The sequence below is a fragment of the Natrix helvetica genome (genome assembly GCF_964273705.1).
Source record: "Natrix helvetica genome assembly, chromosome: 11".
NCBI classification, from domain to species: domain Eukaryota; kingdom Metazoa; phylum Chordata; class Lepidosauria; order Squamata; family Natricidae; genus Natrix; species Natrix helvetica.
In genome coordinates, this window is record NC_138562.1 from 12,959,905 (window position 1) to 12,985,396 (window position 25,492).

Here is a 25,492-nt window from a genome sequence, read left to right on the forward strand (position 1 = left end):
TTAAATTAATGTCCCTGAATCCTGATCTGGTACTGTTGCAAACATATTCAAATCGAGAGAAAGGATCACCCAAGTCATCCTCACAATTCATCCAGTGAATTGTAGTTTCTCGTTGACCGCAGGATAACTCTCCTGAGAAGAACAAAAAAATCAGAAAGGGCCCGATGTTTAGCAGCTCCTAAAAGCTCGTGCCTTTTAATAAAACCGGTGCGTTGATGCTCCAGGAAACGAAGCCCGGGGGTTTTTTGGGGCTACCATCCATCAACGTGGCTTCCCTCCTAAAAAGAACCTTACATTTCCCATCTGCGTTTACACTGAGCAGATTAAAAACAGCTTTTTAGAATTGCGGCTATCCAAGACACGATATGGATAGAGATGTCACTAGCAAAAGGCAATGAATCCTGACCACGCGATTCAGCTACAAATTAGCCACACAGCAGGTGCCCAGGGAGAGGCGGTGTTACAATTATGAAAGAAAATAGAACAGGGTTTAATCCTGATGGATTCTTCAGCCCTTAAGCAAGCAGAGAACATGTGTTGATAGTTCCGTGCATAACCAGGATCTCCACAATATCGGTCACAACCTAGCAAATGTATAGAATGGGATGATCCTCACTTCCTTGCTCCATCTGAAGTGGTTTGTGGAATTGGCACTGGGAGTTTTCCCCGTCATCACAGACTGGTCATCTTTGTCATGCTTTGGGGGGCATGATTCCAACCGCTGTTGATGAGAGACCCAGCCAGCAGCTCTCACAGATGGCATTTCAGCTCAATTTCCTCCCTAATGGGCTCCAGCACATTTGCTAATAGTCCTCCTTTCGGGGTTTTCTTCAGCCCATCGTTCACTCCTCCTTATGTTTGTTTTTGTAGGGGCAAACATAATCAAGGGACAATAAAAACTGACTCTATGAGTAATCGCTCGGAGCTTATGTTTGCCTGCTCTGGGTTTTCTTGACATCATTGGCGCAATTAAGCACTGAGTGTTGTTAAAGTTTGGATAAAGGCTCTCCTTCCTTAGCAGCGATATCCCATAACGTTTTTCATTAGCCAATGTCTTGCTTACAGAGAGCGGTTGTTGATCACCTGGAAGGAATTGGAAAACATAAATCATTAATTTCCTCCCCTGCTCTGTCTCCCCCAATGTTATGATCACCTAGAACTGAGAATTGTTTACAGGGATAACCAAATGATAATACTGCCAGAAATCCCTGTAAAGCAAAGGTCTCCAACTATGGCAACTTTAAGACATGTGGACTTCAAGAATTGAAATTGCTCGAGGCGTTCCAGAGTTACGCTGGAACAGACACACGGCCATTTATTGATAGATAGATAGATGGATGGATGGATGGATGTATAGACAGATGATGATAGATGATAGATAGATAGATAGATAGATAGATAGATAGATAGATAGATAGATGATAGATAGATAGATAGATAGATAGATAGATAGATAGATAGATAGATGATAGATAGATAGATGATAGATAGATGATAGATAGATAGATAGATAGATAGATAGATAGATAGATAGATAGATACAGAGAGATGATTGATGATAGATAGATAGAGGGAGAGATGATAGATAGATAGATGATAGATGATAGATGATAGATAGGTAGATAGATAGAAGGATAGATAGATAGATAGATAGATGATAGATAGATAGATAGATAGATAGATAGATAGATGATAGATAGATAGATAGATAGATGATAGATAGATAGATGATAGATAGATAGATAGATAGATAGATAGATAGATGGATGGATGGATGGATGGATGGATGGATAGATAGATGGATTGGATAGGATGGATGGATGGATAGATGGATGGATGGATAGGATAGATGGATGGATGGATAGATAGACAGACAGACAGATAGATAGGATAGATATAGATATAGATATCAGCTTGAAAGACATGGACAACAATTGGATCTTGCCAGAGGGAAGGGGGAAAAAAATCTCTCGACGTCCTTTCAATATTAAATGTGGCCATTAAACATCCCCATCTTAAACATTTCCCACTTTGGTCTTTGCTTGGTCCTGTTGCACCATGTGGCCTATTTTGTCACTGGTAACGCACAAACAAGGCTTATCCAGTTTGTATTCAGCAAGGTGCGATTCCTGTCTTCTGTTTCCATAGAGAAGATACGCAAGCGTTACATTATTAGAAGCTTTTGAAACCTCCAGCTTCCACTCTTGCTTTTCCATGGCTCGTTTATCAGGATCCAAGCTAGTAATGGGTCGGGGAGTAAACAAGGTCCATCTGCCAATCTAATCGAACAGGAAGTTCATCAGGATGTGAAGCTCTTTGCGAACGGCAGAAAAACTATTAAATAATTTTATAAACTTAGTGGAATGGAACTCCATGTTGGTTTGGCTGCATTGTAAAAATAAAATGTGTTCCTTTTTTCGTCAAAGAAACAGAACTTCATAATATGTATTTCCCCCCATTTTTTCTTATTGTTTATGTTTATGGGAGCCAAAGAGTAAAAACCTCAAGACTGCTGACCTCACCTGACCGCAAGGATGCACCTTTAGTTGACCTGTCCTTGTAAAAAGCAGCAATGAACCCTCTATAGAAAATCAACTGTACATTAAGACTCAGCTGCCGTTACTCTTCTGTCAGAACCCATGAGCCAATAAATGCACAGATAACTTCAAGAACTATCCAAACACCTCTAGGTGATCCAGAATGGGAGCTTCTTTGGGATCAAGGTTCTTGATTCCTTTCCAGACTTTGAGGGTCTCTTGGCACTGCCAACATTGCCCTTTAGAACTTAGTCATAATGTACAGCAGGGGTGTGAAACGCAAAGCCTGTGGGCCAGATCCGGCCCATGGCGTGCTTAGATCTGGCCTGCGGAGCCGCCCTGGAAACAGCAAAGGACTGGCCCATGGTGCCTCTGCCAGGGAAAACAGAGCTAGAGAAGGCCACATGCGGCCCTCCTGAGCTCCGTTTTTGCTGGCAGAGGGCTGCAGGAGGATTGCCCCCACCACAGGTGCCCCTGGAGCAAGTGAAGTTGAGCTGGCCCCCCACCCCTGCCCCCCACCCCAAGATCAAACACAGATCATTAGTATTTCTTATACAGTATTACATTAACATGCTCTGATGCTAAGGAGTTAGACATTCTACTCCCCCTCCCCACCTGAAAGGAACTCTGTTCCAACTGCCAATTCCTTATATTAATGCGCTCTGATGCTGCCCATTTGCTAGACCTGGCGTGGGCATGACCAGCACCTGACTCATTTGGCCAGCAGGCTGGGAGTTTAGACATTCTACTCCCCCTTCCCACCTGAAAATAACTCTGTTCCAACTGCCATTATATTAACATGCTTGGATGCTAAGGAGCTACACATTCTACATTAAGTTTCAAGCTTTAAGTATCAAACCCAATCACAAAGTTTTGTAGCAAAGCACGGGTATCCAGCTAGCGAATAAATAAATGGCTTTGTAAGTTGGAGATGCAACTCCAGATGGAGTTGGGATTGGAGATAAAGATGTTCAAAGGGGCCTTCTTACCGCAATTGTGGGGAGGGGGAATCAGGAAACTTACGGTAATTTCTGTACCCATTTGCCATGGAATAACATTGCTTCTGGACAGAAGACTTGGTGAAACATATAAGAGAAGAACCTTACCAGGAGATGTGCCCAGAGTGGCAGGCTTTTTCTTTTTCAAACCTTACATCAGTCCTTCAGCTGGGCTAGTGAGATGATATAGAGTGGTCCCCCAGGCTGGGTGGGAGCAGCATCAGGTTGGCTGTCCAAGTGAAAAAGAGGGAAGATTTTGTTCTTCAGGCACAGACACATGTGATAGATCTCCAGGCGTACCTCCTTCTGCCAATAGCCATAGACGAGGGGATTCGCTAGAGAGTTGCACACGCCCAAGACCCAGAGGTAATGTTCCAGCAGGCGATGGAGGTAACACTTCCGGCAGGCAATCTGGACAATGCTCACCACAAAGAAAGGAGACCAGGAAAAGGCAAAACAACCCACCAAGATGGCCACAGTACGCAAGGCTTTGGTATCGTTGGAAGGCTGGGAGGTTGGGCAGGTGGCCGGCAGGCCCGCGGGTTCCAGTTCTCGGATGTGCTGGATGTGCAGAGAAGCAATCTTGAGCAGGCGGCAGTGGAAATAGAGAAAGACGACGAAAACCGGGAAAAAGCTGACGCAGAAGACCACCAGGGTGTACGTGGGCTGAAACACAGCGAAGAAGGTGCAGAGACCTTGGTAGTTCTCTGCCCGGAAGCTGTGCACCATCACCGGGAGGAAACCGATCAAACAAGCCAGCAGCCAAGGACCTCCGATGCAAATCCCGACCACTGGGCCGCACATGATTTTGAAGTAGTGGAAAGGATGCGTAATAGCCAGGTACCGGTCGAAGGTGACTAAAATCACCGTGAAGATGGAGGCAGCGGAGGGGCAGGTGATGGAAGCCATCTGCAAGACACAGGACCACTGAGGGGTCTGGTACTCGGGACCAGACAGCTCTTGGTTAACCAGACCCGTGATGGTGAAGCCCACCAAGTAGTCGGAGACCGCGAGGTTTAAAACAAAACACAGGCCGGGGCAGTGGTTCTTCCAGACCAGCCGCCCCAGCGCAACGACCACAATACAATTGACCAGCATAATCAGCGAAGCCAGCAAAGCAAGGATGACGCCAAAGGTAACGCTTCCCATACTGACGGTTCCTTTTCTGGAACAAGGTGGGGCGCGGAGACCCTTAAAAATACATCTAAACGCAGACCCTTCTCGAAGCGTCTTTCAAGGAGGTGCGCCAGGTTGAGTAGCCAACTGGTAAAAGCTCAGAACTCTAAGAGGTGGAAGGCTGGGTGCATCCTTAGGCAACCTAGCCTAGCCGGCTGAGCACATACAAGTATATCGCTATTGCTCTGCCTTTATAGTCCCACCCCTGGTTTCCAGACAACGTCAAAAGAAGCCGCTTCCTGCCTTTGGAATAGAATATTTGAATATTTGCAAAATGGTCTTTGGCCTCTACAGATGACCGCACAGTGTGTATGTGTGTGTGTGTGGATATCTGCAGTCATAAAAGATTTCATTATGTTCCTAACCTACTATAATGAATTCTGTGGAATTAACACAATGAACAAACCTATTCTCAAAGGCCCCCCTGTTGGGGCGCGGTGGCTCAGGGGCTAAGACGCTGAGCTTGTCGATCAGAAAGATCAGCAGTTTGGCGGTTTGAATCCCTAGCGCCGCGTAATGGAGTGAGCTCCTGTTACTTGTCCCAGCTTCTGCAGTTCGAAAGCATGTGAAAAATGCAAGTAGAAAAATAGGAACCACCTTTAGTGGGAAGGTAACAGCGTTTCGTGCGCCTTTGGCGTTTAGTCATGCCGGCCACATGACCACAGAGACATCTTCGGACAGCACTGGCTCTTCAGCTTGGAAATGGAGATGAGTACCACCCCCTAGAGTCGGGAACGACTAGCACATATATGTGAGGGAACCAAAGGCACCCTAATAAAGGCACCTCCATATAAGACCCCCTCTTCTGGGTTTTTTTTGGGGGGGAGCACTACATTTAGGAAATGTGCATCCAATGACTTCTGCTTGAGTGCCTGCCTCATAGTCTTATTTCTTCAGAAACTGTCAAGTCCCACATAGCTGGAAAATAATTATGCTGTCTTCAATAATCTACTGTGATGTTTTCATTTCAGTGTACTCCAGTCGAATTTAGTGCTTATCTGGGTGTAAATACAGAATTTTGGAAACAGGGAGAGTTAATTTCTTACCCCTATGACAGCGTCTTCATTAAGGTGATTAAGGTGACAGGACAGTCACTTGTCTGAAATGGTATAGGGACTAGAAGACCTCCAAGGTCCCTTCCAGTTTTATTCTGATTCTGAAACATGGCAAATTATTGAACAATATGAAACCACACAGATTTCTCAACTTTTGGACCAAGTTTCAGTCATGAGGTAAGTTGACAACGGGCTTGCCTGCTATCTCTTCGAGGTTTATGTCTACTCTTCCTTCCATTCCTTTCTCAACCTTCCCCAATACAGAGTAAGAACATAGTTTCTCTTTAACATAGTTTCTCTTTAAAATTTGTTCCAAGGCTTTGATAATAGCTGTACTCCATCCTCTTCAGCCCGTGCATGCTACAATTCCCATCATCAACTGCTCAGAGTCGGGTCTTTTTTCGTGGCGAAAGGGTCCGCATACAAATTTAACAAATAAACAGATACAAATTCAACAGGGGGGAAAAAGGAGAAGGACCAGATCAGATGAGATTTTTCCACTCTACTTCCCCCCACAGAAGCATGGATCAAAACTCCCATTTTCCCCAAGAAGTGAAAGCGCCTTTGTCCTTTTAACAGTAACAGAGTTGAAAGGGACCTTGGAGGTCATGTAGTCCAACTGCATTACCAGAGGCTAGAAAGTCACTTATCTGAAACTATATAGGACAGGTTCTCCTGCTTGAGTAGGGGGCTGGAGTAGAAGACCTCCATAGTCCCTTCCAGCTCTATTCTAGTCTAATGTACCGTTTCTCACTCCCTACAAAAAAGAAAAAAGAAAAACCACCCTCTTCTCTTAAACTACATTGCCCAGAATTCCCGAGACAAAGCGTCAAGGTGGCCTCTCCATCTAGCCAATCAGCGAGCGCGGAGGAAAGACCCTCCTGACGCTTCCCTCCTTGGATCGCCCTCTACGCCACGCCCCTAGAGACCGGGCCACCAATGGGGGCGCGCGAAGGCTGCTTGGAGGCGGGGCCGAGGGAAGCGGGGCGAGGCCCGGCCGGCGGGGCGGGAGCTGCGGAAGAGCTGCGGGCGGAGACCCCGATGTCTCTGGGGAGCTGCGGAGGGAAGCCGGTGGGGCTGCTCGGCGGACGCGCGGGAAGGCAAGGTGAGGTTGGAAAGCCAAGGAGGCCCGCCTTCCTCAGACGCTCCAATGAAGCGGGCGCCCGACCTTCCAGGCGGCCCCGGGGACTACAATTCCCATGGTCCCCAGCCCTCCCGGCAGATCTGGCGGGAAGGGTCGTGCGAGCCTTGCCGGCTGGGAATGAAAGGACTTGCCTCCCCGGGAGATTCCAGCTGTCCCCAGTTGCATGCCTCTGTTGGCTGGGAAGCATGGGTTTTGTAGTCCTGGTGCATCCGGAAGGCGTGGCCCAGGTGTGTCCGTCTGGCTTCCTGCATTGCAGCCGTGCCTGCTTCACCGGGGCTGCTGCATTGTTACTTCCAGTGCATGGGGAGGGAGGGAGGGATGCTGCAATGTTGGCCCTTAAAAAAAAAAGAGCCAAAAGAATGAGATGGAGAGATTCGAATTCAGACCCTGGGAAAAGTCCGTGGCTGACTTGAACCAAGAGTTACAGCATGTTCTCTGTTAGACTAGCTGGGCCGTTTCCTAAAATGCTGGGAATTGGGAGGCATAGGTGGTTTTAATTTATTACTATTACTATGGTCTATTGCATATCACCATTACTATTACTATTAATCTTCTCATCGTTCCTATCACCCATCTCCTCCCACTTATGGCTGGCTGACTATAACTTTGTTGCTTGTATCCTTACGATTTATATTGATTCATAGTATGATTTGATTGCTTATTTGCTCCCTATGACTATCGTTAAGTGGTGGACCTTATGATTCGCGACAAATTTATCTTTTCTTTTTATGTACACTGAGAGCATATTCACCAAAGACAAATTCCTTGTGTGTCCAATCACACTTGGCCAAGATTCTATTCTATTCTATAGTCAGCCAGATGTTCAGACCGGATTTGGCATTTCTGTCCACCTATGAAAGCCTTCCCAAAGACCTGGGATGTTCCACAGAAAGTTGCAATTCAGCATCCCAGCAGAGATTTAGAGTGTTAACAGATTAATAGAGTTGGAAGGGACCTTGTAGGTCATCTAGTCCAACTCTCCCACCCAAGCAGGAGACCCTACACCTAAACCATCCCTGACAAATGGCAGTCCAATCTCCCCTTGAAAGCCTCCACTGATGAATCTCCCACAACTTTCAAAGGCAACTTCTGTTCCATGGGTTGATTGCTCTCACTGTCATAAAATTTATCCTCATTTCCAGATTGAATCTCTCCTTGTTCAGTTTCCATCCATGATTCCTTGTCCAGCATTCAGGTGCTTTGGAAAATAGCATGACCTCTTCCTCTCTGTGGCAGCCCCTCAAATATTGGAAGACTGCTATCCTGTCTCCCCTGGTCCTTCTCTTCACTAGACAAACCAGTTCCTGCAATCGTTCATCCTATGTTGTTTGATGTCTATGGAGATTCTCAGCCATACAGGTCATGGTTGTCCCAAAGGTGCTTTTTCAAGAGGCAACTGGACTTTCTGGTTTTTTTCTTTGAAGACATTTCGCTCCTCATCCAAGAAGCTTCTGGGATGAGAGAGCTGAAGAAGCTTCCTGGATGAGAAGCGAAACGTCTTCAAAGAAAAACCAGAAAGTCCAGTTGCCTCCTGAAAAAGCACCTTTGGGACAGATGTTGCTTGATGATGTTAAAGGTATTGTCGCAGAATGTAAGCTGTTCTGTGTAAAGCTGCCTTTTTGCAATTGACTGATGGGGATTTTGTCAATGGCAGGGTATTCAAATGATGTATCTTCATCCGTGAATATATTTTATCATCATCATCATCATCATCATCATCATCATCATATTTGTGGATAGATCCATGGCTGGTTTGTGGAGTTCCTGCTGGAGTAGCTTATCAATCTTATACAAGGGTTAGGGTGAAGATTATATTGCGAAAGTCCTTTCTGTATATGGATATCCATTTTTCACTCGATACCTTCACAAGTTCTATCTCATCTGGCTAACTACTGATTGTCTTGGTGGGATGGTGGGATCCAGAACGCAACACACATGGAGAACATCAAATTGGGCACTGCAGTGGTCAAATTCCTGACTGGCTAGGCAAGCATGCCTAAACTTCATTGCAGTGCTCCAAAAAAGCACACATATCCTAGCTAAGATGCTTTGTGGCCCACAGTTTGTTATCCTGGGTTCAAAAGTACATGCAATATATCTCAAGTTTTTAAAGATTTCGATTCTGTTTGTTTACTTCTGAATTCAGTATCACAGTTAGCAGCCCTAATTTTCAAGCTGTACAAGACAGGTAGTCCTCAACGTATGACCACAACTGAGCCCAAAATTTATGTTGTTGAGTCAGAAATTTATTAGAGGGGTTTTGCCTAATTTTACAACTTTTCCCACCGCGTTCGTTAAGTGAAACACTGCAGTCCTTAAACGAGTAACCTGGTTGTTAAATGAATCTGTCTTTCCCATCGACTTGGCTTCTTAGAAGGTCACAAAAAGGGATCACGTGACTTCGGGACACTGCGACCGTCATAAGTATGAGTCTTTTGCCAAGTACAGTTTCCAAAAACTCTTTCATATGGAGCGTGTTGTAGTAATTTTATGTAGATATAATCTGACCAGTATGCCAAATTTGGTATCTTGACCCTTTTTTTTTTAATGAGGTTTAAGAATGGGGGATAAAACTCTAAACACTGTATAGTGTGCTGAACGCTGAAACTTTGGTATTCTTGGCATGAGAATTGGATAGTTACACCTGTTCCTATTTTAATCTGCGAAGAGAGCATGGCATGTCTCTGAAATCAGACTCCAAGGATGGGGAAGACTTTAATATGAAATGTGCTGGCCTTAAATCTTTGAACTCATTATCAGTATTAGGATATACAAACATTTCTATGTAAGCCCAGAGTTACCCTGTGGCAATACATTTTACAAATAAATAAGTCTGAAACTTAGTTAATACAAAGGACAGTTGAGGAAAGTTTCTGATTGATCCTTCCTTCCTTCCTTTTCTCTTTCTCACCTTCTTGCCTTCCTTCCTTCCTTCTTTTTCTCTCCCCTTCCTTCTTTCCTTCCTTTTCTCCCTTCCTTCATTTTCTCTCTCTTTACCCTCCTTCCTTCCTTCCTTTTTCTCTCTCCTTTATTCCTTCTTTCATTCCTTTCTCTCTCCTTCCTTCCTTTTCTCTTTCTCATCCTCCTTCCTTCCTTCTTTCTCTCTCTCTCTCTCCTTTCTTCCTTTTCTTTCCTTCCTTCTTTCCTTCCTTTTATCCCTTCCTTCATTTTCTCTCTCTCTTTACCCTCCTTCCTTCCTTCCTTCCTTCCTTCCTTCCTTTTCCTCTCTCCTTTATTCCTTCTTTCCTTCCTTTCTCTCTCTCTCCTTCCTTCCTTTTCTCTTTCTCACCCTCCTTCCTTCTTCCTCTCTCTCCTTTCTTCCTTCTTTCCTTCTTTCCTTCCTTCCTTTTCTCTTTCCTGCTTGCCTGCCTTCCTTCTTTTTCTCTCTCCTTCCTTCCTTCCTTCCTTTCATCCATCCATCCATCCATCCATCCATCCATCCATCCATCCATCCATTCTTCCTTCCCGTATTGATTCTGTTCAGCACAGTGTAGTAAATGTTTCCTGTGCTTTTAATAAGCCACTCCAAATTCCCATATATGATAGCAACAGGATAAGCAGGGTACATTTTTTTTGTACTTTACATTGTGAATTCTGGTAGCAAAGAAAAAAACAAACAGCTGTGCAACGGGTATTTTCTGCATAAACCTTGCGCCTCTGTTGATCAGTAGAATTTGATTTCTCGGGCCCATTTTTCACTCCAGGGGAGTCCATTGGGGGGGGGGCATCGTGCAGAACCCCAGGTTTTGAATGCTGAATTGCACATTTAAGTTCGGTGAATGGAATATCGAATTTTACCCTGAGAAGTCGTGGAGGCCTTCGGGCTGTCAAGCCGGGGCTTATCTTATCTTTTAAGATGACCACTTGCGAGATCACCCAGCGAGATCGGGGCTGGCCAGCTGCGTCCTATCTTTCAGCAATTTGCGGCCCTGAAATCAAATCCCTTGCAGATCCACAGATAAGCATGCTGTTAATTGCTTCGCCACCTGCTCTCCGGGTGTCTTCTCCGCAATAGACCAGGACTCGGTCAGCGAAGTATCACGGATGAGTCCAATGACAAGGACAGGTGCAAAAAACAACAACAACCCCTTCTCCGTCTTCCTCCTCCTCTTTAGCATCCTGATGTTATCCAGTTGGCTGCTATAACTGTGGCTTTATTGACGTTAAGCTCTCCTCTTGTTACTCTTATTCCTGGCACTTGGGTTTTTGGGGGGGGATATTTGATTTGTCACCCGAGGACTTGAAGTGCGGTTGTCCTGAGCGATATTTGCGTGCTGTTGAATCTATTGCAAAATATTCGCTGGGACTGAAGGGTTCACTTGGAGAGCTTGGCCCCATGTTTGTGGTGCAGTTCTCAGGTAAGGGTGTGAATTCTGGAAGAGATTGCCCCAGGTAGCTTTTCTCTCCGAAAGTTTTGTTTTTCAGCCAATACTCATCAAGAGCTGGCGATGTTTAAGCCAGGTAAAACAAAATCAGTATTCTGCATAGAGAGCCTGAGTGTCCTCAGAGTATAATGCTTAGTCTTTGATCCCCCCATCTTTTATTCTAAGATTACACGAATTTTGCAAGAATGCCATTTAAAGGTGACATTGTTCAATTAAATCTGCACTCGATTAAATTGGTAATTACGCCGTCCCAAAGGCAGAGAGTGCCCCGTCTTTTAATTTTTCAAATCAGTCCTGGATTTACCGAGAGGGTTTTTTTTTAATCTTCAAAAGAACGTTCAATAAAGAATGTTCTTAACTTCATTTTTTTAAAAAATTCTTATTTTGTGTCATCGCCTTTTACATTTCCTGAATTCTTTGCGCCTGGAGATATGTGTCAGCAAGGGATTTAAAATCCCTTTTACCTGTTTCTCGGCACTGATCGATGTTGGGTGGAAGAGATTTCACGATGTGGCTTGAAGCGCAGGGAACTCAAGCAGGGAAGTAATTTAGGGATTTTAAACTTTGAATTTTAAGCTATTGAGAAATAAATACTATAAGGAGCTCAGCTTTCTTCGAATCACTCCGATTGAAAACTAAGCCCTATATTTTATGCAGTGGGAATGCTCTATGACAAGAGATATAACATCTGCAAGATATATCTTTTACAAGCTATCTCTCTGTAGAAGATATAAAGTTATCTTACAGGGATCCGTGGTTTGAAGGCCGATTCCATTCTTCAACAAACTTGCTTTATGAATGTGATAGGTTTTTTTTTTTCCTCTGTGAAAATCTTTGCTGAGTGTTTTGATGGCAGGCGATAAACCCTGCAGATTTACGGATTCTAAAGTATGTAGTTAAGATCTCCTAAGGGTGGTTTGTTTTTTTAGTTAGCTTCTACAGATTCAATCTAAGTCATTACTATATGTCAGTGATGGCGCACCTTTTCAGCGCTGAGATTTGAAAGAGACACCTATAATAACAGAAGAAGAAAGGGAGAGAGGAGGAGAGAACGAGAGGGAGACGAGGGAAGGAAGGAAGAGGCAAGGAGAGGAGGATGAAAGGGAGAGACGGAGAGAAGGAGAGAGGGTAGGAAGGGGAAGAGTAGGGGAGAGGTAAGGGAAAGAATGAAGAGGTAAGGAGAGGAGGATGAAAGGGAGAGACGGAGAGAAGGAGAGAGGGTAGGAAGGGGAAGAGTAGGGGAGAGGTAAGGGAAAGAATGAAGAGGTAAGGAGAGGAGGTTGAAAGGGAGAGAAAGAGAAGGAGAGAGGGTAGGAAGGGGAAGAGTAGGAGTAGGAGAAAGGTAAGGGAAAAAGGAAGGGGAAGGAGAGGAGAAAAGAAGAAAGAGAAGGGAGGGAGGGAGAAAAGAAAGGGAAAATAAGGTAGTGTTACAACAGGCGGAAGGGATGGTAAATAAAGCAACCCAAACTGTATATTATAACCTATTAAATGAAATAACAAATGTATAAGAACGACAAATGTAAAGAAGAATAACAATTATGTGGATGTATACTTACAATGGTATGTAGGAGAATTTTAAAAAAAACTTTATTTAAAAAAAATTGCAGTTTCCCCCGTATGAATTGTCCGTAGCTAAATTAAGGACGGTGGCAAGGAAGGTCATAAAGTGGTGCAAAACTCACTTAATCTGCGCATGCTATGACTTCGCCATCACAGCTGTATATATAATCCCCCCTCCCATTTTCCCACGGTCGGGCCCACTGTAAAAAGATGGCTCCCATGCCTGACAGACAGACGGTTCTTTGCGAGAGGAGAGACAGTCCCTTCCTCCGTTCTGATTCCATACGGGAAGCAGAGGCTCGATTATTACAGTAAATGTTTATCATTCTGAAGTGCTTGAGCCCATCCAGCCATTCCAGGCATGGCGGAGGTTCGTTGCTGCTTCTCTCTTGAGGGCTTCGGGATTAGCATGGTGTGATCTGATACCGTCCTGTAAAAAGTCTCTCCAGAAGAGACAGGTTTGGTTGCAGACCAGCAGGACTTCTCCGCAGGAGTTCCATTTCAGTAGATCCCAGGAACTGATCAAGAATGCGCATTTATCCAGAGGCCTTCTGTAGCTTTGCAGGATTGGCCGGGTCCTGGCCCTTGCGTTGTACCTCGGCTAAAGTAGAGGTGTTGTTGGAGATACCCCAAGTTCAAGGGCAATAAAAGTTCCAAAGGGCGCCGTGACTCACGCAAAGCTGCAAGACAAAAATGGACCTTTTTTGCCCATCCATGAGGGGTTTCTTAAAACATTGTAAGGGGGGACACCAAGAGAGAGGTTGGGGCGGTGGAGGGAGGGGAGCACATTACTATCATAAGTCCACTCATGCTAAAGGTACTGACTCCGAATCCTTTGGCGTGCCAAGTGAAACCTTGATGCTCCCAGATTTTTAAGGCCCCATTTTTTAGGAGTTTGGCGTTTTCTGCTTCTCTTCTCAAATTATACAGCCTGCCTTGATGGTATTGTTTTTATCTCGGCTGCCCTGGGAAGAAATCCTCAGATGCTTTGGAATATTTTAATCGTTCTGTGTAGGCTACCTGGGGAAATATTGCTCAGCCCATTTTCCATCTCTCTCTTAGGGCTAAACCAGCTGCCCTCTGACCTTGGTAGCAGCCACCCCCTGCCACCGAACAGTCGGGCAGGATTTGCTGACAATGGAGGGAAGACAAGCCAGAAGCGGGAGAGAATTAATCTGTTGCCAGGTAAGCTGGTAAATTGGGCTGCCTGTTTGGAGAATATAGCAAATGAACTGAGCTTGTTCCTTGGAGGCATTTGATAGCGAAGTAGGGAGATCTAAGGAACACAGCCAATACCCTTATCAGAATTACCGTGGGGGAAATCTTGGTATTTCCAGCTCATTCGAGGCCTGAATTCTGAGATTTCTGTTGCTGCTTGCCCATTAGCTAGAATTCAATAGTGTAAAACTTTGCTCATACTTGAGTCTGTATACCTGGGTTTCATTGTGGCCCATCAGTGGCCAGCAGAGCTGGCAATAGATTCGGACAGTGAGGAGGTTGGGGAGGAACATGGGCCAGTCCTGGAGTCTGGGGAAGACTCTGATGAGGGCTCTGTGTCGGAGGCAGAGAGGGGGCCAGAGCCGTATGCCAGTTATCAGCTGCCTTCAGAGTCAGACATCAGTGAGGCAGATGAACAGCTGGAGTCTGTTCCCAGTGTGCGCATGGACAGAGTTGCCAGACGAAGGGAACAGCTAAGGAACAAGGGTCGACTTGGGAGTGAGGTCACAGGTGGACGGTGAATGGCCCCTCCCAGAGGAAATAAAAGAGGAGCGAAAGGGGAGGGGAGTTTGCAGGAGACAATTAGCTCGCTTCATTGGTTCATGACTCGCCAAAACTCCTTGCCAAGTTTTGCAGATATCGGCCTGGCAGCTCTCCAAGCCAGAGAAGGTCTGTGACCGCAAATCCTCCCCTGAAAGACTTTGCTGGATGTGAATGAGCAGAATTCACAGTCAATTAATAAAAGGGTTTTTTCTCGGGACATGGAGTTTGCTTCATGGGAAGCCTCGGTCAGAACAGGTTTATTTCGATTAGTCAGTTTGATCAGCTGAGTAAAATCGAATTATTTGTGAACCCACCCCTCATTTGGAAAGACCCTAAAAGTGCTACAGAAAGCGGATATAAAATACAGCACTGTTGATGCCATGAAGTAGGAAAGGGGAAGTAGAAGAAATGATATTGTTTAATAAATTGCCTTCAGAAATCATGGGCGCTCCATCAGTGGAGAAGAAGAAACAGAGACAGTGACTTGTCTGGGATGGTATATAGATTCTCCTGCTTGAGCAGGGGGCTGGACTAGAAGACCTCCAAGGTCCCTTCCAGCTCTATTCTATTCTAAAGTATCCTAAGCTGATATCACGTTGTCCCGCGACAGAAGAGTTGATTGGAGAAGACAGTTCCTTGGTGGTTCAGAAAGGTTTTGTTCAGTTCTCCAAGGAGATGTGTTTTTATGGCCGGATGGAAGCAGGAGTCCAAAAATAATCAGAAGACCGTTGGACTTTCCATTGTGTACTAACCCTTTAGGCTGTTTAATACGTGGGCCAGGGATCTGGAGTGCAAATTTTGACCTGATGCACCCCTGAACAAAGTTTCAGGTGCCCAATGTTTTCTCTTCACTGTTAAACAAGACAAGGGGAAGATAAGGGGAAGAAGCAGAAAAACATTTTCCTGACGTGGGCAAGGATTCGATGCTGCTGTCTTAGGGTTCACAGTCACCACAGCAACTCTCTCCCTATTCTGACCTAGGCTTCATCAAATCCCGAAACAGACTCCTTGTGCCGAAAAAAAAAACCCTTTTTATTAAGCTAATGTGAATTCCTCTCATTCACATCCAGCAAAGTCCCAGCAAACAGTCTTTCAAGGGGGAGTTGCAAACACAGACCTTATCAGTCCTTGGATAGTTGCCAGGTCAATAGCTTCCAGGCACAACGCTGTACAAATAGTTGGCAAGGAGTCTCTCAGATAAGCAAATCTTCACACTAACGAACTAATTGTCTCCTGCAAACTCCACTCTCCTTTTGCTCTTCTTTTATTTCCTCTGGGAGGGGCATTCATCATCCAACAGTGGCCTTACTCCTGAGTCGACCCCTGTTCCTTAACTGTTCCCTTCTCCTGACAGCTCTGTGCATGCGCACATCGGGAACAGGCTCCAGCTGTTCTTCTGCCCCGCTGATCTCCGACTCCGAAGGCAGCTGGTAACTGTCAGGCGGCCCTGGCCCCATCTCTGCCTCCGATGCAGAGCCCTCGTCAGAGCCTTCCCCAGACTCCAGGACTGGCCCATGTTCCTCCCCAACCTCCTCACTGTCCGAATCTGCTGCCAGCTCCACTGGCCACTGGCAGGTCACAACACTCCCTTCCCATCCCTTGATGAGTTTGAATTTATGTCACTGTGAGACGGAGATGTTCTTACTCTGTTCTTAATCTGGGTCTGTTTTTCAGATCAGGAATTTGGCAAGCAAGAGCCCTTCTTTAAGGGAATTTTGCCAAATGGCTTCCTGGGTGGAAATAAACATAGATGTCCACCACTCTGGACTCTGGCCTGCATTTTAGGGGGTTGTGCACCTGCCAATCAGGGGGTCATTAGAAGCGATGAGAGGTGCCCCCAAAGTTCTATTTTGCAAACATCTATTTTGAGCTTGAAACCTTGACACCTCGAGTTCTGGTGTTGCGAAGACCGCGTCCTTATTTGAGGCAGGGGGGGGGGAGGGGGACATATATTTTCCATTGAGTTCTCACGGCATAAAGGACTTCGAATCTCTTGTTACATCTTGCTCCGTAATTGGAGTTTGCTCCTACTCTTTATCCAAATGATGTTTTTTTTGTCTTGGGCTCCATCATACCTCCTCCCCCATAGCATTTTTTTTTTAAAGCCTCACTTCATTTTTAGTAGGTTCGAAAGCAAGATGGCGTCAGGATTCCAAACAGCATCCAAAAGTAGATCAGAGCCCAAAGCAAAGTGTTGCTTCTGCTAATTGTGACCTTCTCTGCAGATAACATCCAAACACTAAATCTTGATTCTTCTCCGATGGACTTGGGCATGTCTGACCCAACAGCCTGGACCACCGCGATGAATAATTTAGGGATGGCTCCAATGGGAATGACAGCAGATCCCCCTTTACCTAGTAAGTACACTCCTGATCCCGAAGAGTGCAAATGGGTCAAATGTCATCATTCTTAGAGAATTAATCTCTAATTAATCTCTTAAAAGGAAACCCAAATGAGATTTCTGCCCTGAAAGATGTAACTTTCCCTTCTCCATGAAAAACAAATACCTTTTATAATACCCAAAAATATGACAAAGGGAACATATACTACATGTCTTGACAGCAACAGTGTTGTATTTGCACAACACTGGAAGAATCAGGACACTCCTACAGATGAAAATATAATTAGGAAAATACTAGATTGTGCAGAAACGAATAGGTTAACATTAAACATAAAGGACAAAGAAGATACAGAATATGAATGACAAAGAGTAAAATAGTTTTTAAATTATTTTAAATAATTAAATTGAATTGAATTGTTGGGAGTGGTGCGATGGCCTAGAGGTGGAGCTCTCACCTCACAATTGGGAGGCTGTGAGTTCGATCCTAGGTAGAGGCAGATGTTTCTCTCTCTGGCCACACTGAGAATATATCTGCTGAACAAAACTCTGCATTGGCAACAGGAAGGGCATCGGGCCAGTAAACACTCTGCTAGCTCCATTCAGTTGCCCAGAACCCACCCCCCAAGGGATTATGGGGTCGTGAAAAGAAGATGATGATGAATTAAATTGAATTGTTGAGTTGTCCCAGGGCGAGTTGGCCGCAGCGAAGGTTGGCATCCTTCTTTTTAGCCACACAGCAGGAAGAAAGGATGGAGGGCAATTTGAGAAATGACTCGGCAAACTGTGGATGCTTTCTCGTCCAGATCTCCTACTCTTCCCAAACCCAGAATAGCCAGTTTCGTGCAATGGATTCCACACTGATAAACGAGCTCGGCTTTTTCCAAGCGTGTCACCTTAGGAATCTCTCACAATCTTGGCCCCCTTGATTCTTAACGGGTGCGTAATCCGCTTGGAATCTTCATTGGGATGCTCGCGCGCTTACGTCTGAAATCCTCCTGTCTTCCAGACTTCGACCCCACCCTGGGAATGATGACGGGCATCCCGCCGCTTAATCCACTGATGCCTGGCTTGGGAATCGTGCCACCGCCCATCCTCTCCGATATGCCGATGGCCAAGGAGATCGTCCACTGCAAAAGCTGCACGCTCTTTCCGCCTAATCCGAGTGAGCCTTGCCTGAATGCCTGTGACCGCCCTGGAGGGCTGCGGGAAATCCTTGGAATTAGAAAGTCACACACCCTGCTGCCTGGGTCTCACGGGAGATCAAGGGAAGGGTTGCGGTCTAGCAGAGATCTGGTTTCAGAGATCTTTGAAGGAGGTGGGAGGTGACAATGCCTGCTAGAATCAAATTGACCAGCTGCAGGCATGACAACCGGGGAGGCGGTGGCTCAGGAGCTAAGGCGCTGAGCTTGTCGATCTGAAAGGTCGGCAGTTCGGTGTTTCGAATCCGTAGTGTCGCGTAACAGAGCGAGCTCCCGTTACTTGTCCCAGCTTCTGCCAACCTAACAGTTCCAAAGCATGTAAAAAATGCAAGTAGAAAAATAGGGACCTCCTTTGGTGGGAAGGGAACAGCATTCCACACACCTTCAGTGTTTAGTCATGCTGGCCACATGACCACGGAGATATCTTCAGACAGCGCTCTTCAGCTTTGAAACGGAGATGAGCACCGCCCCCTAGAGTCAGGAACGACTAGCACATATTTGCGAGGGGACTCTTTACCTTTACATTGGTGTGTATCTGTTCAATTGCTATTAAGTGCAGCTGTGCTCAATAATTAGGTGTTTTTTTCCCCCGTCAGTTGTTATCGGTATATAAATGACTGCCGGATTGCCTTTTGCTCACGGAAAGTTTTCCTCTCGTATTTCTAGATCTTCCTCCTCCCACGACAAGGGAGAGGCCTCCTGGCTGCAAGACGGTGTTTGTTGGGGGGCTGCCAGAAAATGGGACCGAAGAGACCATCGTGGAGATTTTTGAAAAGTGCGGAGAGATCATTGCTCTTCGGAAGAGTAAAAAGCATTTCTGCCATATCCGTTTTGCTGAGGAATATATGGTGGATAAAGCAGTTTATCTGTCAGGTGCGTATTTACTGTTCTATTCTTTAGGTTGTTCAGAAGGAACAAACTTTCTTTATAATTTAAGTATTTAGAATTGCGCTGGCCAGAAGCTGTCATGTCAGCTTGCTGGCATTTTCCCAACTGCCCACTTACATTTCTTACTTTTTTTCTGATCCCAACTGTATAATTACGGTGTAGTTTCATAGGTAAAGGTTCCCCTCAAACATATGTGCTAGTTGTTCCCGACTCTAGGGGGCAGTGCTCATCTCCATTTCAAAGCCGAAGAGACAGCAATGTCTGAAGGCGGTCCCTATTTTTTCTAGTTGCATTTTTACATCCTTTTGAACTGCTAGATTGGCAGAAGCTGCGACAAGGAACGGGAGCTCACTCCATTACGCGGCGCTAGGGATTCGAACCGCCGAACTGCCGACCTTTCTGATTGACAAGCTCAGCATCTTAGCCACTGAGCCACCACGTCCCGGCAGTTTCGTAATAACATTCTTTTCTAATACGAGGTATTCATGCAGCCATCCCATCTTTACTTCCTTAATATCTTTGGGTGGAAAGGGACAACGTTTGTAGAAAAACACCGTAAACCTACAAAAACGGGAGGCAAGTTCTGTGAACAATTGTGCAGCTGGACAACAGGCAGCTCTCGGGAGGTGTCTGACCTAAAGGATGTCAATAGATGAACGTAAAACTCATATTTGGATGAAACTGACATGACTATAAATCCAAAATGAAGCGATATAAGGCAATATTTCGTACGGCTTGGATGAGACAGGAGCTCCTGAAATAAGATTTGAAATATATCTGTTGTCTAAATGCCTGGACTCAAAACTACCCTCAAAGGCCCACATTGTGCACGCCTGTCAATATGGAACCTGTGTGTGTGTGTGTGTGTGTGAGAGAGAGAGAGAGAGAGACAGAGAGAGAGAGAGAGAGAGAGAGGGAGAGAGAGATGGGTGGAAACTAACCAAGGAGAGAAGCAACTTAGAATTGAGGAGAAACTTCCTGACAGTTAGAACAATTAGTCAGTGGAACAACTTGCTTCCAGAAGTTGTGAACACTCGAACACTGGACGTTTTTAAGAAGATGTTGGATAGCCATTTGTCTGGAACGGTATAGGGTTTCCTGCCTAGGCAGGGGGTTGGACTAGAAGACCTCCAAGGTCCCTTCCAACTCTACTATTGTATTGTATAGAGAGATTGATTGATTGATTGATTGATTGGTTTCCCCTTTATTGCAGGTTGCAATTGCAATCACTGGGTTGGGGGAATTGAAATGTTTTTCAGCCTTTAAGGCGGGTCAGAATCTTAAAAAATGCAAGCACTAAGAATCCGGGGATGGCACAGCTGGGCATAACATGCCTTGACAATTCATGCACCAAGCTCGAAAGAGCAATCTTGCCTAAACAAAGATTTAAGCTGTCCCAAAGGTGCTTTTTCAGGATACAGCTGGACTTTCTTGTTTTTCTTTTTCCTTTTGAAGATGTTTCGCTTCTCATCCAAAGAAGCTTCTTCAGCTCTGACTGGATGGTGAGGAATGGAAGGATTTAGGTTCCTTGCAGACAGCTGGTCATGTGCATCCTTTTCGAGGGTCCTTGAAGCATTTGGAGGTTTTATCTGTGTCCTCAGGGTCTCCCGAGTGGTGCAAATGGTTCCTCTAGTCTGCAATTTTTTTCCTCTGGAAATCCATTCTTATTCCCACACCATTCAAAAGGTGTTCATCCCAAATTGTATAGCTTAAAGTCTATGGAGATTTCACTCATCCAGGTCATGGCTGTCCCGAAGGTGCTTTTTCAGGAGGCAGGTGGACTTTCTTGTTTCTCTTTGAAGAAGTTTTCATTCAAGAAGCTTCTTCCACTCTGACTGGATGGTGGAGAACGGAAGGATTTATACTCCTTGCAGACAGCTGGTCATTTGCGTCCTTTTAAAGAGTCTTTGAGGCCACCTGGAGGTTTATCTTGTCCTCAAGGTCACCTACCTGAGTGATGCAAATGGTCCCTGTAGTCTAAAAAGCAAGAAAGTCCAATTGCTTGCTGAAAAAAGCACCTTTGGGGCAACTGCGACCTGCATGACTGAGAACCTCTACAAGAAGATTTAAGCTGTTTGCATTTCTTCAACCCCAACACCCAGAGGCCGAGAAGAATCGGGCTGCCTGGCCCCCTCCAGAGACTTCATGCATTTGTCCCCCACCAGGTTATCGCATCCGACTGGGCTCCAGCACCGACAAGAAAGATACGGGACGCCTCCATGTGGATTTTGCCGAAGCCCGGGACGATCTCTACGAGTGGGAATGCAAGCAGCGGATGTTGGCCAGAGAAGAGCGCCATCGCAAGAGGAAGACGGAAGAGCGGTTCCTCCCGCCCTCCCCACCGCCGGTGGTGAACTATTCCGATTATGAGTGCAGCCTGGTGGTTGAGAAGCTAAAAGGTATTTGCGAATACTTTTCACTGGGAAGGGGATCGCGGAAGCATAAGCCCTGGCCCCTGTCCATGTAGCAAAGGGGGATTGATTGACATAGCACCGTGATGGCGACGTGGCGCGCAGAGCCATGTCGCCTGGCACGTGTGGCGTTGCACGTTCCTCTTTTGGGTTTCCGGCATGAATCCGTGTGCGCTGATCAGAATGCGCATGCGGGTGGGATCCTACTGGTTTAACAACCGGTATGCTGAGTGCGCGCTTTGCAGTTTATGGAGAAATCTACTGCTGGGAAGGAAAACGGCCAAGGTGCCGGCAATCCACTGTGCCGCGCCCATCAACTGGGCTTCAGAAACGGGAATGTAGGGGAGTATATAGCACAAGGGCAGGTGGGCGGGCCTGGCTGATAGTCGGAGCGAACCGGTTCGCCTGAACTTGCCCAAACTGGTGGAATCCAGCCCCTGCCTGAGCTACGTGGCTCAACGCATAAACGTAGAGAAGAACTTTGCATTTTGCTGGAGTGGACGGTTCCACCTACCGTATTTTTCGGACTATAAGACGCACCAGAGTATAAGACGCACCAAGATTTTGAAGAGGTAAATTTAAAAAAAAAAGTTTTTGCACTCTGCAGGCCTCCCAAACCCTCTGCATGCCTCATTTTTTTTGAAGAATGGGGCATGCAGAGAGTTTGACAGATCTGCAAAGGGCTTCTGGGGGCTGTCAAAAACGAGCCCATTTTTTTTGCAAAAAACAGGACATGCATAGGCTTTGGGAGGCTTGTGGAGTGCTTCTAGGGGCTGGCAGGGCCCACAAACGAGCAAAAGGCCCGTTTTTCACTCATTTTTGCCCTCCCCAGCACCCAGGAGCATTTTACAGTCCTCCCAAACCCTCTGCCTGTCCATTTTTGTGAAGGGGTGGGTTTTGAAAAGCCAAAAATGCTGTATTCAGTGTATAAGATGCACCAAGATTTTCATCCTCTTTTTGGGGGGGAATAAAAGGTCCGTCTTATACTCCGAAAAATATGGTACTTCTGCCCCCATGAGGAATCTCTTCCTTGGTTGTGCTTTTTAAAACTTAAATCCAGGTGTCCAGCCAACAAGGGCCAAGCTTGTAACCTAATTGCGATGCCCCCCCCCCTCTCCCTCCAGTGGATGCCAAGTTTTTGGAAGCTGTCCAGACGTTGCTGGCCTGGCTGGAGAGGGGGGAAGTGAACCGGCGGACTGCCAACAGCTTCTACACCATGGTCCAATCGGTCAACAGCCACATCCGCCGGCTGATGAATGAAAAAGCGGCCCATGATAAGGAAATGGAGGAAGCCAAGGAGAAATTCAAAGTGGCTTTGTCGGGGATTCTTGCTCAGTGTAAGTGCCAGGGGCTCTTTGCAAGCTGGGGGCTTTGCTTAGCCTGCAAAACTGTTCTGCCCTCCCCCTCCCCAAACCACGAAGCAGACTCCTTGTCCCGACAAAAAAACCTTTTTATTAAGTTATTGTGAATTCCTCTCATTCACATCCAGCAAAGTCTTTTGAGGGAGGATTTACGGTCACAGACCTTATCTGGCTTGGAGAGCTGACAGGCCGATATCTGCAATCTTGGCAAGGAGTCTTGGAGATTCATGAACCAATTAAGCGAACTAATTGTCTCCTGCAAACTCCACTCCCCTTTTGCTCCTCTTTTATTCCCTATGGGAGGGGCCATTCACCGTCCACCTGTGACCTCACTCCCAAGTCAACCCCTGTTCTTTAGCTGTTCCCTTCGTCTGGCAACTCTGCGCATGCACACACTGGGAACAGACTCCAGCTGTTCTTCTGCCCCACTAATATCCGACTCCAAAGGCAGCTGATAACTGGCATACGGCTCTGACCCCCTCTCTGCCTCCGACACAGAGACCTCATCAGAGCCTTCCCCAGACTCCAAGACTGGCCCAGGTTCCCCCCCATCCTCCTCACTGTCCGAATCTGCTGCCAGCTCTGCTGGTAGGCCACAACAAAAACGAGGACATTTCCCTGTTACAATTCCCACTGAAGGTCAGACAGAGGAGATGTAGATACGCCTTTACTTGCTTAGAGAAGGTGTTTAGATCCACCTCTTGTGCATGTCCAAAAGTTTCCGCCATTCTAACAAAGAGATAGATACAAGGAGTACGCTCCTGACCCCAGTCTTTCTCCCTCCTCCCCTCCAAATTTTGATGGGTAAGAAAAAAGAACGTCAAAGTCCAAATTCTCCTCCTTTTGGAGTAAGGAATACGTAGGTTGCAGAATACGTAGGTTGCAGAATCTGGGCCCTTCCTTCCTTTTGGTGATGATGAGGTGCCCTCACTCCTTTTCCATTCAGGCCGGAAGCAATGGCTGGTTCCAGAACTAAAGGTACGTGAGGGCCATATTCTTCAGGCAATTTTTGGCTTTCGAAGGCAGCAAATGTCAGGTGGATTTCCAAGCCATTCACCCCATTGGAAGACCTGCTTCAGAGAGTCCTTGACCTATGACCATAACTGAGTCCAACCTTTGCTATAAGCGGGACATGTCTTAAGCCAGGGGTGTCCAAACTTGGGAACTTTAAGACTTGTGGACTTCAACTCCCAGAATTCCACAGCCAGCCATGCTGGCTGGGGAATTCTGGGAGTTGAAGTCCACGTCTTAAAGTTCCCAAGTTTGGACACCCCTGGCTTAAGCGAATCCCGCCCCGTCGTACGACGCTATCTTGCCACCGCCGTTAAGCAAATCGCTGCGATTGTCAAATTAGTCGCACGGTTGCGTAGTGAAGCTGGCTTCCCCGTTGACTTGGCTTGTCAGAAGGCCGAAAAATGGGTGTGTGTGTGTGTCACCTGACCTCCACCCCCATCCCCGGGGGGGAACGCTGCGACCGTCGTAAATACGAGTCAGACGTGGAGCATCCGACTGTGACAGTGGGAAAATGCTGCAGTGGTTGTAAGTGTGGAAAACGAGTCACTTTTCTCGGTGCCGTTGTACTCTTTGTTTCCCCGGAAAAAAAAGACCTCCCCGGATAATAAGCCCAATCGGGCTTCTGAAGCCCGTGCGCTAAAATAAGCCCTCCCCGAAAATATTGCAACACAGCAGCCGCCATGAGGGGACCACGCTCGCTGCCTCCTGCACCTCAAAAATAATGTCTTATTTTCAGGGAAACACGGTAACTTTCGTCATTAAGCGAAGGGTTGTATGTTGAGGACTCTCTGTGCCGTTTTCTTCAGCAGCTCATGCCCCTGACCCCTTCTGGAAGGCAGCTCCGTTTTTGCCAGACGAATTTCTGGGTAATTTGAGGGAAGAAGCTTAAGGTGAATCATTTCCCCCCATCTTTCTCAGCTCCGTTTCCTGCCTTAATAAGGGGGCTTGCTACAAACCTCCCTCACATTTTGCAGATTGGGAAGGGGCTTAGGTAACCAAGGTAGGTGGATAGCCCCGTCCTCCCCCACCCCCCCCAATCCCACTCTTCTTTTCACTTGAAGATCCGCAGGTCATTTTTTTCTAATTGGCAGGTTTGAGACTTCCAGGTAATGTAATTCTGCTGTATTTTCCCCCTCCTCTTCTTTTCCCATGCTCCTCACCCTATTCTGGTCCTTTAATGCTTTCTCCACCTTTGGCGATGCTGTTGCGGTTTTCACTCCCCTCTTTCTCCCCGGAATCCAGAGGTGGGTTAAACAGAAGTCTACCGCCGGTTCGCCCCGTGAGTGCATGCCTGCTTTGTGAATGCGGGTGCCTCACAAAGGAATAGTAATGGAGCAGGGCTTTGTGTTTGCAACTCCAGTCTTCTGCAACGGCCCCAACCCTCTCTTTACAAACGGGGATGCGACAGCTCGGCGGTTAAAAGATGCTGATCTGGTCAGCTGGAGAGCCCGGGTTTGAGACCCCGAGCACCATGCAAGGGGATGAGCTCCCGTTCCTTGCTTCAGCTGCTGCCCACCTAGCAGTTTTAAAGCATGCAAATGTGAGTAGATGAATAGGCACCACTTTGGAAGGGAAGGTAACAGCGTTCCGTGCGCCTTTGAGGTGTCACCTATGCTGGCCATGTGGCCAGAAAAATGTCTTTGGACAACATTGGATCCCTGG

At 46.4% G+C, this 25,492-nt stretch overlaps 2 protein-coding genes across 4 annotated transcripts in view; one reads left to right on the top strand and one right to left on the bottom strand.

Annotated features, from left to right (window-relative positions):
- Positions 1 to 3,691: 3,691 nt before the first annotated feature.
- GPR119 (G protein-coupled receptor 119) lies at positions 3,692 to 4,684 on the bottom strand (the record flags this gene model as incomplete). The annotated part of the gene is made up of 1 exon (XM_081964372.1): positions 3,692 to 4,684. The coding sequence occupies one exon, from the start codon at positions 4,682 to 4,684 to the stop codon at positions 3,692 to 3,694; it is 993 nt and encodes a 330-aa protein (XP_081820498.1).
- Positions 4,685 to 6,724: 2,040 nt separating this feature from the next.
- The window catches only part of ENOX2 (ecto-NOX disulfide-thiol exchanger 2), a 28,657-nt gene continuing 9,889 nt past the window's right edge, over positions 6,725 to 25,492 (top strand). For 2 of the 3 annotated variants that reach the window (XM_081963919.1, XM_081963920.1), the window contains exons 1-8: positions 6,725 to 6,871; positions 13,918 to 14,040; positions 16,842 to 16,973; positions 17,964 to 18,119; positions 18,823 to 19,029; positions 21,210 to 21,443; positions 22,580 to 22,792; positions 23,763 to 23,794. In XM_081963919.1, the coding sequence (XP_081820045.1) occupies positions 6,808 to 6,871; positions 13,918 to 14,040; positions 16,842 to 16,973; positions 17,964 to 18,119; positions 18,823 to 19,029; positions 21,210 to 21,443; positions 22,580 to 22,792; positions 23,763 to 23,794 (1,161 nt within the window). In that variant the 5' untranslated portion in view covers positions 6,725 to 6,807. Of the gene's footprint in view, positions 6,872 to 7,020; positions 7,138 to 13,917; positions 14,041 to 16,841; positions 16,974 to 17,963; positions 18,120 to 18,822; positions 19,030 to 21,209; positions 21,444 to 22,579; positions 22,793 to 23,762; positions 23,795 to 25,492 lie in introns of those variants that run through there. The other variant, XM_081963921.1, reaches the window with a different exon arrangement.